This window comes from Austrofundulus limnaeus, unplaced genomic scaffold (genome assembly GCF_001266775.1).
Source record: "Austrofundulus limnaeus strain Quisiro unplaced genomic scaffold, Austrofundulus_limnaeus-1.0 Scaffold1115, whole genome shotgun sequence".
NCBI classification, from domain to species: domain Eukaryota; kingdom Metazoa; phylum Chordata; class Actinopteri; order Cyprinodontiformes; family Rivulidae; genus Austrofundulus; species Austrofundulus limnaeus.
Window position 1 is genome coordinate 4,505 of NW_013953517.1, and position 14,302 is coordinate 18,806.

Sequence of the window (14,302 nt, forward strand, 5' to 3'; positions counted from 1 at the left end):
AACTACTACAGTAAAGATTTTTACCATTTGCCTGTGACATTTAACAGCTTTGTAAAAACATAGTCTCTGCCGTGTATAACAGAAACAAACTTTCTTTGTGTTTTGGTTTCTGCCTCACTCATTGAGGCTGATGGCAGGCTGGTTACTTGTAAAACTCATTTGTCCGTGTTTGCTGTTTGAGCTCTTTCACCCTCAGTTGAATAAAATAGTGAACGTTTGTGGCTGTTTTTTTTTGTTTGTTTGTTTTTTTGTGGCCACACAGCTTGCAGGCATGGCAACCTTTTAGCCAGGAAGCCTCTGACTGGCTGCTGTGGTTCCACAGCTACGGCCAGCCTGACCTCCATAGTGTGTTTCTGTTTGCTTTGTCAGAAGGGAAGGTGGCTCGCAAAATACAGATGCCATGGCTTGTAGCCACACTAAACAGCCTCATACCGGCAGCATTAAAAGGACAAAGACCAACTTGAACTTACCCAGACAGATTCAGAATAACAAACCAGCCTAGCATCAGTGGGGTCAGCTGAAGAAAACTTCCAGTACCGTCAATGTTTAGACAAAGATTATACTGATTTAAAATGTATGTGTAATCCCACAGTTTCAAAGGATCATTAAACCACTGTCCTGTTTCTAACCCACTGTGTGTTTACATTGTTGGTCCCTCTTCCAGGAGGAATGCAGGACTACAACTATGTGTATGGAAATTGTCTTGAAATCACCATGGAGCTGAGCTGCTGCAAACATCCCCCTGCTTCTGAGCTCCATAAGGAATGGGATCTTAACAGGGAATCCCTCATAGCCTACATAGAAACGGTAAATATTCTGTTTATTTTACACTAAAATTGGAGTAGAATTTCTCCACTTCAGTAGAATATCTTATGTATTTTACTGCCCACCGTCTTCCAGGTGCACATTGGCGTCCGCGGGTTTGTAAAAGATGCAGTCAGCGGCGCCGGCCTCAGCAATGTCACCATTGCAGTGGCAGGGATTGGCCACAACGTGACCAGTGCAAAATACGGGGACTATTACCGCCTTCTGCTTCCAGGGACGTACAACATCACAGCTGCGACTCCAGGGTATATAATGCAAACATTCACGTCACAGTTTCACAAACTGAAGTTGTTCGTTGAAGGTCTACTGTTCATGTTCTAGTGCAGTTGCAAAGTGGGTCAAATGTCCTTGTAAGGACTTTAAAAAGAAGCTTGTTTTCATGACAATAATGTTGAATTTGCTGTTGATTTTAGAGTATAGTTAACATGAATCTCGTCTTTGTGTGTGTTTTCAGGTACTTGTCAATGACAGTCAACGGTGTTCAAGTCATGGAGGGTAAAACCACTGAACATAACTTTACTCTGTCACCTGTGGTTGAAGAAACTGAAGGTAGCACCACCCTAACTACGACCTCAAAGCCGTCCACTAGTCGGCCAACGACTACAGTCTCTTCTAACGTAAACACCACTCACACTCCGGTGGTTACTACTGAAGGAAACAAAAACACCCCACCCGTTCACCAGCCTATCCAGCCCAAAGAATTCCGTCACCACAACTATGCCGACATGGAGCTTTTCTTACGCAAGTACAACAGCGAGTTCTCCTCCATTACCAGCCTTTCTTCTATTGGCCGCTCCGTGAAAGATCGGGAGCTGTATGTGATGATCATCTCTGATAACCCAAACATTCACGAGCATGGTAAGTTATTCTGTTCTTTGTCGATATTTATAAATAAAACATTGTCTCTAAACGTAATTTCAGCTGCTTAAATTATTTTGTTTGTCTCGGTCAGGTGAACCAGAGTTTAAGTACGTGGCCAACATGCATGGAAATGAAGTGGTGGGTCGAGAGTTGTTGCTCAACCTCATTGAGTATCTGTGCCGCAACTATGGTACCGACCCAGAGGTCACCTGGCTGGTTAGCAATACCCGCATTCACATCATGCCCTCCATGAATCCTGATGGCTATGAGGAAGCCACTGAAGGTAGGTCCAAAAAGATAAAACAAACCACAAACCTCTTGGTGTGAACTTCTTTTGCAACAATAATTTAAATAATGCTTCAGGTTTTTGTTAATTCCTTCTGAATTAATGGGAAATTTACCCCAAACATTCATGCACAACTATCTTACTGCCCAAAACCAAACCAAAAAATAAAATCTGACTGAGCAATGAATCAACTGACCAACCACCTGACTGTCCATCCATACATCAGTCCATCCATATGAACATACATACATACTGTACACCCAACTGACCGACCAAATAACAAACCAACTAAACCAACCAAACAAATGTGCTTTATGACAGAGAATGGTTCAAGTTATTTTTTTCAATGTTTAATTTTTAAATGGGCAATATTATGTGTTTCTCAGCCATACACTTAAATACTATACCATAATAAAATATCTTTGTCACCTTTAGTTGTTATTAAAATGCTGTTTTTATATTTAAATAGAAAATAAACTTATCTTCTCATCACTTCCTCTTCTAAACGCCTTGAAATTGGCCTCTGTCTCTTTAAAGGTATCATATCATGCTTTTAAATCCTTCTTTTTCACATCTAAATCATTCACTTATGGTCTATTTAAATTAAAACTGCAATGCTTTGGTCTTAATTCCTCGTTTTTGTTGCTCCACAGACTCCTTRCTTTCCTTGCTTTACCCCTGTTCTGAGTTGCGCCTCAGACCACCTTCCGCTTCTCAGCAGACAGATTCAGTTTCACTTTCAGTTTCACCCGTTGTTTGCTTTGTTACTGCCGAGAGCCTTCAGGAGTCATGGGCGGGGTGTGGGGGGTGCGCTCTGCCATAAGAAAGTTCAGCTTAAAGACACATCCCAGAGGAGGAGATTGTCCCAAAAGGACACAACCCAGGGGCGTTTTTGGTCCCAAAAGTCGTTTCTGGTCCCCACCTGTCGTTTTGCTCCTCAGCATGGCTGTCTAAAAACGCTGCAGGATTTCTCAAACACACATGAATGTGTCAAAGCAAGGCTTTGGGCATGTTTTTTATGAGAGTACAAAACTCAAAAGAGTTGATTTTACATGATATTGCCCCTTTAAGCACTTCTCTGTCTTGCAGTAACTTTAAGTCAATACTTACTGCTGTTGTGTAAAAGGAAGTAGAGTTGAGGTCATTTAAACCCTCAAGCAGGAACGTGCTTCAGTTAACACACATTATTCTTACTGATGACTCATTTCTCTGGCTGGCTTCCTTTTAGGTGACATGAAGAGCTACAAAGGACGCAACAACAGCAACAAATATGACCTGAACCGCAACTTTCCTGACCAGTTTGTCACCATCACTGATCCCAGGCAGCCAGAGACTGAGGCTGTAATGAAATGGGCGAAGAGCATACCTTTTGTTCTGTCTGCCAACCTCCATGGAGGTACGATCTCACTTTATTTCTTCAGTTCAAAACTTAATAAAACAAAATTTACTCATAGGGATTAACTGTTTTGCTCTCTTTGTCTTTGTTTTTGTATAATGTAGGGTCCATGGTGGTCAACTACCCTTTTGATGATGACAAAGAAGGAATTAGTCATTACAGCAAGTCACCTGATGATGAGGTCTTTAAGCAAATTTCAAGAGCATACTCAGAGGTAATATGACTGTTGCTTTGGGATTACACTGGATACATCTTGTTTTAAAACTGAGCAATACATTCATTGTGTTGGATTTGTATACAGCAAAATCCCATTATGCACAGTGGACACCYTTGTGAGGAATTGTACCCTCAAGAGTATTTCGAGGATGGCATCACTAATGGTGCTCAGTGGTACACAGTTCCTGGTATGTTTTGCATCTTTCACTCTTTGTTGCTTACAGCAGATCTTTTCTTGTAAAGCTGCATTTTGCAGAAACAAAATGACCATTAGTTCATTATAGTTAGATTTGATCTGTTTTTAAATTTCAAAATTGCACTTACCAAAAAAATAACAAGTGGCCACCACATTTAGAATTAATAAATGTTATTCTGACAACACCAGCTTGAAAAGCCTTTTTTTCCCCTTCTGAACTATAATAGTGACCCCTGCTAGGTAGTTGGTAAAGAATGCAGGTTAAAGTTGGGGTATTATGCAAAGTTGACTTTTTGGATGTTCGTGCATGTTTGCAAAATTTTGTTTAAATTTTTTTAAAGCAMAGCAATAACATTGGTTTATTGAGTTCTTCTCTTTCTCCAGGTGGCATGCAGGACTGGAACTATGTCAACACCAACTGCTTTGAGGTGACCATTGAGCTGGGCTGTGTCAAGTACCCCTGGGCTAAGGACCTGCCAACATACTGGGAACAAAACTGGCGAGCCATGCTGAAGTTCATCCAGCAGGTAGTAAAAACTACCTTCAGACCAAGTCTCATACAAGACAACTCTTGGAGGTTCTGCCTTCACTCTTGTTTACTTGATTTCTTCTTGTAGGTTCACACTGGAATAAAGGGTACAGTTAGTGACTTTAGAGATGGTACAGGTATTCCTAACGTCACCATCAGCGTGGATGGAATTGACCACAATATCACTACGGCTGAGACTGGAGACTACTGGAGACTGCTGGTACCTGGGACCTACTCTGTCACCGCCTCTGCCCCAGGGTAATACTTGTATTTCAAATTAAAGAASAAGCTAAGAATGTACTGTAAAGTTTCTTTAAATTACTTTTTTTTATTTTTWTTGTCTACATAGCTACAAACCTATGTTGATCTACGTCACGGTCTCGAATGATCGAGCAGAGGTACTGGACTTCAGACTGACTCGATTTGACTCAAACATTAACGGCCAGTCTACCAGTGGTCCCCAGACCACACCGAGCCCATCTGAAAAGGAGCTCCAGGTCCTAATCCATGAGCTCTCTCTAAACGAAGGTTTGAAGCAGCTGGTCGAGAACACAGCCACTGACAACAGCCTCCACTACAGAGGCTTTAAAGACATGTCCGACATCTTGAGAGGCCTCACGCTCAACTTTGCCAATATTACCAAACTACACAAGTGAGCAGGTTTTATCTTTTTTAAACARTTAACTGCACACTGTGCATTATTTTTTTTCTGTGCTAAAAAAGCCAATGAGAGATTCTCAGTTTCATAACTTTAATTATGAAAACTATATGGTACTATTTGTGATCCAAATTCAAATATTCTGGTTTCTTCTGTCTTTTTATATCTAGTTTGAGCCAAAGTGTGGAGCACAGAACAATTTATGCGCTTGAAATCTCCAGCAAACCAGAAGACACTGAGCCATCTAAACCAAAGATCCGCTTTGTGGCAGGGCTCCATGGGAATGCACCGGTGGGCACAGAGCTGCTGCTGGAGTTCGCTGCCTTCCTGTGCATCAACTACCACAAGAACACAGCCATCGCCAAGGTCAGGGTCTGGACAGTCAGCAGTTCTGCTCCAACTATGCATTTATGACTAAACAGAGTTATGATAGAGAAAAYATGTCTTATTGTTCTTTCTCTAACTTTTTTTTATACTCCAGCTCATAAATGAGACTCGAATTTTTATCGTGCCATCCGTCAACCCCGACGGCCGAGAACAGGCTAGTAAGAATCAGTGCACGTCCACCCAGGGCCTGGCCAACTCTAACGGCGTGGATCTAGACAGAGACTTTTTTGGTTAGTTGTACGGTACTGACTCAACTTTGTACGTCGGTAACAGTCAAAACTGGGTTGTTTTTATTGTGATTTCTTCTGTTTTCCAACTGTTTTCTACTTTACCAGGCAATGAATCACAACGCATGAGTGATCCCCAACCTGAGACGAAAGCGATGATGAACTTCATTCAAAACGGAGACTTCACTCTGTCTGTAACTCTGGATGGAGGTGGCCTGGTTGTCACCTACCCTTATGACAARCCTGTTCAAACTGGTAACATGTCTATGCAGAGCACATTCTTGTGTTTGCCTATTTTTCGTTCGATGGTGTGAAAATTAAAATTAAATTATGATGTCTTTTTTTCTTTGGCAGTTGAAAATGAGGCCACGTTGAAGTACCTGGCGAAGACGTATGCCGACAACCACCCAAAGATGCGTCTCGGAGATACTTCTTGTTCTAACAATGGCCAAAGTACGACATGTGAAGACCATTTTATGCTCATTTCATCAGTCGTTGTTGCAGTTCTTATACTTATAACTTCTTATTTTCAGTGGGCAGCATCCCAGGAGGAGTTATGAAAGCAGCAGAGAAACAAAGTCACATGGGGAGCATGAAGGTAAAGTCCCTCATTACTGGAAGCAAGTGTTTGTGTTCCGCTTAGACTGGATCTGTACTGTTTGGAAGACGTTATTTATTACAGATTACCTGTAATATTKTCCACTGCCACAGTTTTGTGTCTGTGTGTGTTTGTGTTGTGTTAGCAAAGTATCCCATAAACAACTAAGCAGATTTTAATGAATCTTTCAGACAGTAAACATAGGATGTGCATGATTAACTTTTGGAGTCAACCCAACTCAGGGTGGATGCCATAGCTAATTGACCACAGCTAATAAAAGTAAAACTAGAAGCACTTGGACAGTGCAAACCTCCTCCAAGTCCAATTTCCCCCATCCTGTAATGGAGTTAATGCACAAAAGCAGRGATGAAAGCACATTTGGCGAATAAGTTCTGATGTAGCGAACATTTAAGCAGGCAGTATGCATGGAATTTCTTCTCAGTGGGTCCAATGTGAAAAAAAAAGTCAGACTCGTCACCCAACATTATTCATCATCAAACTGGTCTGGGATTAAGCTCGTAAGTTTTCATCAGTCACATTTCACCATGTAAAACGTCTGTTTTATCCCCTTTTATGAGTTTGTAATGGTTTGACTCTCTTCATAAAATGCTTCCCAGTACAGTYGGCTCATGAAGCGAGTGGGTCAGYGCAACCGAAAACAYTTCCTCACTCCTGGTCTCAGTTAAATAATAAAAATGAACAAACAAACAACCTCCGAGTCTGAAGTCCACCRCACCTGAGAGCATCACTCCTTTTCCTCGTTCTTCATCTATCTRTTTGCAAGCCTACYGACAATGTGGTGTGTTTGAGGAAATGGGAAAAATAGGTTTTGTGGTGCAGTCACGCACTTCCTGGTCACAAGACATTTTGTAAATGCGCACCAAATGCGTAAAAATGTGCACATTATGGCAAGACTTATTCATCATTACATCTGGTTTTAACATTACTTTTATAAAGTTTGAAGTCCGTGCTGTGTAATCCAATTCAAATGAACACTGAAAGCTCTCACTATTTTTTACAGAAGCCCTGTGAAAGCATCACAGCTTTGCCGATCTCAGAGGATTAATAAAAAAAATTCCTGTATCCGCATCGTGATCCAGAACATCACCAAAATTTAATGRTGTGTTCCTTGGCCCAGTACGCACATGTGATGTAAATGTCAWGWCAGTCTGTCCACAAGTTTTTGAGTAATGTTGTCCACAGACAGGCCGACAGACATACGCGACCGAAAACTTTACCTCGCCGTTGGCGGAGGTAACTATAATTTATTTACAAATCGAGCTAAAACATGATGTGGAAGTAGCTGAGTCACACTTAACATGCACTATGAGCATTAATGGATCTCATGCAGCTGTGCAAAATGGCATTTATAAGGTTTGACTAAAACAGCTGTGTCCCTTTTCATCATAAGGTGATCTTAGATTATCTGACACAAAAGGCAGAAGGTGGTGTGCATTTCGTAATSCTGGGTCTTTATGTCTGTTCGGTAAAGTCAGATACCAACCACTGTCTAATTTTTGTCCTGTTTCCTGCCTTCATGTTCTTCCAGGACTTCAGTATGGACTTTGGACACTGTCCKGAAATCACAGTGTATACAGGCTGCTGTTTGTTCCCTCCTGTTGATCAGCTGGTCACACTCTGGAACGAGAACAAGAAGGCTCTCCTCAGCATGTTGGTGGAGGTGGGATTTTATTGTGACATCATTATTTACTCTCAACTGAAATAACCTGTTTACCATTGATTATCAAGGTTTAAAATATGTCTGACGTGAGACACAAAATAATGTAAAATTTAAGACGTTTTAATGCAATAATTATTCAAGTGCTATACATGAAATTTATGAAACACCAAAATGTTCATAGTTAAATTAATAAAACATTATGAAATAAGTGTCTATATGAATAATGTGACAACGTAATTGTGTTGTAACTGAATGGATATAAGATTAAAAGTTCATTATTATGTAATTTTTCATTCTTCTTTAAAACTGTGCTTATAAATATAAAACATTATGCTACAGGCATTTTTCCCCAATAGTAGAGTTTATTTTTGAGACATAATTCCAGCAGATTTTATTCTGATATGTTATTTTCACAAAGCGATCTTTTAAAATTGGCATCTTTTTGTACAGGGTTAAGGATTTGTTGCACAGTTTTACCTTTATGTGTGCATTTTATGGAATTGGTAGAGTTTGTTTTATTTGACTAACCATAAAACCAAAACATTCCTCTGTCTGTCTACTCCAACCCAGGTTCATAAAGGAGTACGTGGCTTGGTGAAGGACAGAAGTGGGAAACCAATCACTGGCGCAAGCATCGTCCTGAACAGAAAAATGAAAATCTTCATCTCCCAGGGAGGCTACTTCCACGTACTCCTCGCTCCTGGCAACTACAGTATTGAAGCCATTGCTGATGGATATCAGCAACAACAGTTTACGGTGAGCTGTTATTTAGTGGCCTCCATGTTTTAGACGTTATCCTTATTCAACTCACCTGATTCTAAGTTCTTGTTAGTATCATTTAAACCAGGTGGTGATATTTAGTGGCATCAGTAAAAACTGACCTGAACTGAACTGATGGTGGAGCAGGGAAACCTATATAACTTGTAGAATGGGACCTGTGGACCAGAATACTGGTTATTTACAAATTATGTTATAATGAACGTAAGCGGTTCAGTGCTTTGAAGCGTTTGATATAATTAAGTATGGCGCCATCTGCTGGCCAAGCTTCAACATGCAGCGCACGAAAACAAAAAGGGCAAGGTCTCATGAAACAGTTAAGCTTTCTTGCATTTAATAGCAACTCTTTGTGCACCTTGAAAATTTAATGTCAATAATTATTACTGCCTGTAACAAAGACACAGGCGTTTGGAAAATGGGTCCACTTCACCGAGCAAAGTGCTGTTCCTATTGGATCGTTATTGTTGGGCTGAACTAAATATCACCTAAAAGTTAAAGATTTGTATTTATGTCATATTTAAGTAAGTTGTAGTACTTTGTTAATGTTGGTTTAAAAATAAAATTGAAAATGAAATTGTTTAGTTCTCCTGCATTAAAACTCACTTCCATATCCATCACAAGACCGAAACACATATTATTGACAGAGTTTCTGTGTGCGTTTATGTAAAAACTAAAAGTATTTAATGTAGTGAGTCGAATGAGAAAACTTGAATGTTTGTGTAACTTGGTGCAGCTGGGAAGAAAAAAAAGTAGGTTCAAAGGTAGGTTTTTTAAAGCCTTGACTTTAAGGACACAGTTCAAAGACGAGGAGAACCCCAAATTGAGAAAAATAACATTTATTAATTTACAAATGAAAGAACCACATTTTTTTACTGTCTTTGAAAGGATTTCACCACTGCTCCCCTTTACAGTCTATGAAAGGTGTCGGACGAAGTATGCAGAACCTCTCCGTCACCTGCACCTTTCCATCGGGACACTCTGAAATTTGCAGGGACGGGTAGGCCAGCTCTTCGAACAGGTTTTCCTTGATGGCGAAGCCGAGCGCCAGGCTGTAAGGCGCCAGCTTCCTGCAGGGTCTGTAGAGCACGGGGTCCACCACTGAGTGATATGTCCTTTGGTAGTCTGCTACCGTGTAACCGTGGATCGTCAGAGGGCCGCTGCAGCTCTTCTCCTCCGTGACGACGTCTTCGGCGCCGCCGCGTGGCAGATCTGAGATCTCCGGAATCACAGCAGCATTCCTTATATACCTCTCGTCCAGGGGTTTCTGGGGGTCTCGCTGCTCCAACATTGAGTCCAAACTGTAAGCTGGAGGCAACATCCACTTCCTCTCCTTAATCGTCTCCCCATACTTTTTAGGACACCGGATGCTCTGCCTCAGCTCATAGGAGCGCATCATGCGTCTGAAAGTGGAAGCGACATGGATTTCTATAAATTATTCTGCGACTGTGAGCTCTACTGTTTAGATAATTTATAGAAAATAAAGCAAACACACACCCTAAAACATAATGTGACAAAAGAAGGGGAACAAAACTTATTACTTAACCAGATTAGAATTCTTATTTCCTATCTAGTGGTTTAATAATGAAACTTGCAAAACAGGTGCAGCTCCTGTGCTACATAGAAAAAGAAAAKAAGTAATCAACTGAAAATGCATTCTCAGATTACAGTGATTTACCTCTCAGATGAATATTATAGGATTGTTTTGCACCAGCACTGTTTTTTAGATGTACAAGACAACCTGTAGCAGATTAAACTAACCAGACACAGCTGCATGTGGGACCTGCTAATTAGAAAATTGACCTCTTTGTTTCAAAGCAGACGTTAGAGGTGAAAGATGTTTTTCCACTTGACTTGAGGAGACAGCTGTGTTGGAGAACAGGAAGTTTTCTTTGATGTTTGACTAGGTTTTTAAAGTTTTAAAAGTCACAATAATTAATTTACATACTCAGCCTGTCCTCATACACCCACGTACCGCCACAACTGCTGGTGAAGTTCTGCAAAACGGTGTTTTAATAACCTTGACTGAGGTCAGATTGAAGAACTTTAACATCTAATAAGTTCAGAGAAATGTGATTTATGTTTAGCAAGGGATTTTTGCTGCATAAATTCCCACTATACTTTAATTCAGGAGGTCAAAAGTAGCACAACATTATTTTTTTTCTATTTTCCAGGTCGAGGTGTCTCCTTATCAAGCTGCTAGCTACATCATCATTGATTTTGACTTTGACAAGAGCATCTTTGGATTGCCCAGGGAGTTTGTTGTGGCATGTGCAGGTAAGCATGTCTTATCTATGGAAGRTTCTTGTTACTTGGTGCTCCACTGAACTAGAAAGATACTGAAACATTGTCTGCCATCATTAGTTCTAAAGTTAATTTAAATAGCCTTATTTTACTTAAATAGACATACAAACTATTGTAGAACCATTAGTGCTGTAAGCAGTTTAACCAGACCAGTACATAGTTGCTCTTTAAGTAGATCATTATTGTTTAAATTTATTTTTTGAGAAAAAAGGCGCAGTTGTTATACGATTTTTTTTCTTCTTTCTGTCGCCTTTCATTTTATTTGTGATTTGTGTTTTTTATTGTACATAAATGTTTTTATTTAAAAAGTACTTCACATTTACTTAATCTGACCAGAACTCTATCAGTGTCTGTTTTATCCTCCTATTTCTTTTTAAAATGTGGCTTTTATATAACATACACACACATCAGCATATAAATATGGATAATTGAGCTTTTGTCTTTGCAATAGTTAAGTATTTTGTAGCATACACTTTCCTTAAAGGTAACACAAAATAGTAGACTGATGGCTAATAAGAAAGATGTTAGATATTTTTAGTTAGTTGGTTTATGATTATTACATCGTTTCCTGCTTTACTGTAATTATAACAGTATTTGGCAGCTTGATGTATGAAAAAGATCTGTGATCTCAGCTGCCTGGTTAAATAAAGAATAAATTAAATAAAAATAGTCTAGAGAGCTTGACAGAACTCGATAAAGTAGTGTTGGACTAGAATTTCAAACAGAACTAAAACCTAATACCACATTTTTGGAAGTTCAGGTTTGTGTAATTAAAACAAATTATAACAAAACATTAGGCTCCATGGTTGAGATTTGGTTTTAAACTCTTATTTATGGTCTGCTGCCATGTTGACAGTGACTAAGACGCCATCTTATCACTTACCAAGGCAGARGCACAGATTTTCTTCTTGTTGACCCGCTTCTATTAGCAGTATTTTTGGAGACTGTAGTTTGTTCTTCAATCTAAAAGTCATTGACAGGATCCACCTGGACAGGTTCAGTAAATCATTTACAGCAAGCCCACCTGCTATTAGAATATTTGTGTTATTGTTTATGTGGAACTTTAATATTGTTTAAAACAAAACAACTTTATTTTTAAGTTTAATCTCAAATAAACCCATGGCTGTGATTTGGTGTGGACATACTCAGTCGTGTGTTTTCTTTTGTCGCCTCAGCGGCTGCCATGACCGCGCTGGTGATTACGGCGTGCATCATCTGGTGCGTGTGCGCGGCCAAGTCCAATCGTCAGAAAGATGGCTTCCACCGCTTGCGGCAGCACCACGACGAATACGACGACGAGATACGGCTCAACTCCATGGGCTCCAAGAAATCCCTGCTCGCCAACGAGTTTCAGGACGAGAGTGAAAGTGAAGAGGAGACGCTGTATGCCAACAAAATCTAAAAGACTCTCTGCACCAGTTTGGCTCAGTGTTTTATTTTAATTTTGTTTGTTTTTTTTTTGTTTTGTTTTTTTTTGACCTCCCACTAGATTTGAACCTTTTGCCAACATGGAACTAAATGGACTCAAGAATGAGCAGCTTCTGTTTTTATATGAAAAACTCGAAGCATATTTTTCCGTTATGCCTTTAAGTTTTTAGGTCTGGCTTCTTCCCACTTCAGTGCTGCTAAATCAGAGAATCCTTTAGGACAAAGGGTTCATGTTTGRTTTCTGGTTGACTAAACAGCTCTCATTCATTTATTTTTTATTTTTCACACAGTTGTTTCCAAGCCGTTTAAAGCTATTACTTGGTCATTATTTGTCCTGCCTGCCTCACAGGTCAAGCCATCACGTCCAAATGAACTTTTTATTAGTGTCTCCAGAAACTTACAAATGTCATCATCAGTAGGTATTTATTTGAACACCACTTAAAGCTAGATGAATTTTTTTTTTTTTTGGTGTAAAATAGTAAAGTTACGCTAAAATGTCAGCATATGTCAGAACGACTCCATCACTCTGTGCCTTGGCTTCTATAGATTTTAAAGTTCCAGTTAGGTTGTCAGAAGAAGCAGATAGAACTGTATTATATATAATTATGTGATAACAATAATTTTTTGATCCATTCTAAACTCAGGTTTCTAAAAGGAGGAAATTGCGCTCAAGCAAATGCTAAATTCCAATATTCATACCTTTTTTTTTTTTTTTGCACAGAGAACTTAAACTAAATAATCCCGCTTTGGGAGTTTTTTTTTCAGTAGGTTAAACTTTCAAAATCTGAGAATCTAATTCTGAGCTTAAATGAAACTTTGCCTTGTGAGTGGATGGTGTTTTAATGTATTTACAGGGATTGTTGCTCCCATTATCACTGGCCATGAYAACAAATGTTGAACCTAAAAATGTGTTGACAAGATTGTATTTGTTTTTCTTTGTRTTTTATTAGTTATAGGAAGTTTACTGTGTGTAGAAAATCCCTTCTCTGTACACTTCTATCTTTGTTTTTTTTAAGGCATCAATTATGTGTTAATATTGCACAGCCTTAACTATGAATATTTTCCAAACTGAAATAGGAAATAAAAGGCATAAAGAGTATAATTTAATCACATAAACTTTTGTGTGGGAGGATTGTTTCCAATATCTGAGTGAAGTGGAAACTTTTTTTTTGTTTGGTGATCCTGTGCTGAAAGTAGGATGGCTTTATCTCTAGCCAAACAGGGTAAATGACCAAAAACCAAAAGTCTGAGTGAATGAGGGAATCCTCTGATGTTCCTGTACTTCTGAATGAACTGGACCTCCAAATTCTAAAAGTGGGAAAAGTGCTGCTTGGTTTCAAAACATCCCTCTTCAGAGTAATTCACCCCCAGCTATTTTCACAAAAAGATATTTCTTAACTTTTGCTTTGGGGAGAAAAGTTTGTAAATTATTTTTCTTATACTGTGTCTACAAAGCCCTTGTGTATAGACTTCTGAAAGCGTCACGCAATGTGAAAATTTTATACARCTGGAATAAAGTGTAAATATTTGCCAGATGTATGTAAAGGGTGGAGCGTGCACTTTCTGTTTTCACATGCATCGTTTCAGATTCATCTTGGTTGGACTTAGATGTGCTGATGTGCACAAAAACTCACAAATTACGGTAATAAAACATGTCAGAGCACGACTTGTTTGTATGCTGCATTTCTTTAAGGGCAAGTTTTCTAAATAAAGCCGACCTTAATGTTACAGGAGATAAAAGAGCGTTTGGAATAAGTAACAAGTTTAAATCCTGAAAACTGCCCACATTACATAGTTTTATGGTCTGAAAAGAAAGGACCTTATTTCCATATATTGTATGTAGTGTATGTATGTACATGCCATTAAACGATGACATAAAAAGGAGGAAAAAATAATTGTAGATCACGATGAGCAATCATTCTTCTGTTTTCCTGAC

At 39.2% G+C, this 14,302-nt stretch overlaps 1 protein-coding gene across 1 annotated transcript in view; it reads left to right on the top strand.

Annotated features, from left to right (window-relative positions):
• The window catches only part of cpda (carboxypeptidase D, a), a 17,712-nt gene extending 3,680 nt beyond the window's left edge, over positions 1-14,032 (top strand). The window contains exons 3-21 of the mRNA XM_014030764.1: positions 665-807; positions 901-1,070; positions 1,280-1,683; positions 1,778-1,969; positions 3,201-3,368; positions 3,473-3,582; positions 3,670-3,772; positions 4,165-4,307; positions 4,398-4,567; positions 4,659-4,961; positions 5,138-5,333; positions 5,449-5,584; positions 5,690-5,836; positions 5,936-6,034; positions 6,115-6,179; positions 7,729-7,860; positions 8,431-8,616; positions 10,809-10,911; positions 12,114-14,032. Of these exons, the coding sequence (XP_013886218.1) occupies positions 665-807; positions 901-1,070; positions 1,280-1,683; positions 1,778-1,969; positions 3,201-3,368; positions 3,473-3,582; positions 3,670-3,772; positions 4,165-4,307; positions 4,398-4,567; positions 4,659-4,961; positions 5,138-5,333; positions 5,449-5,584; positions 5,690-5,836; positions 5,936-6,034; positions 6,115-6,179; positions 7,729-7,860; positions 8,431-8,616; positions 10,809-10,911; positions 12,114-12,340 (3,197 nt within the window). The 3' untranslated portion in view covers positions 12,341-14,032. The remainder of the gene's footprint in view (positions 1-664; positions 808-900; positions 1,071-1,279; positions 1,684-1,777; positions 1,970-3,200; positions 3,369-3,472; positions 3,583-3,669; positions 3,773-4,164; positions 4,308-4,397; positions 4,568-4,658; positions 4,962-5,137; positions 5,334-5,448; positions 5,585-5,689; positions 5,837-5,935; positions 6,035-6,114; positions 6,180-7,728; positions 7,861-8,430; positions 8,617-10,808; positions 10,912-12,113) is intronic.
• The last annotated feature ends 270 nt before the right edge of the window (positions 14,033-14,302 follow it).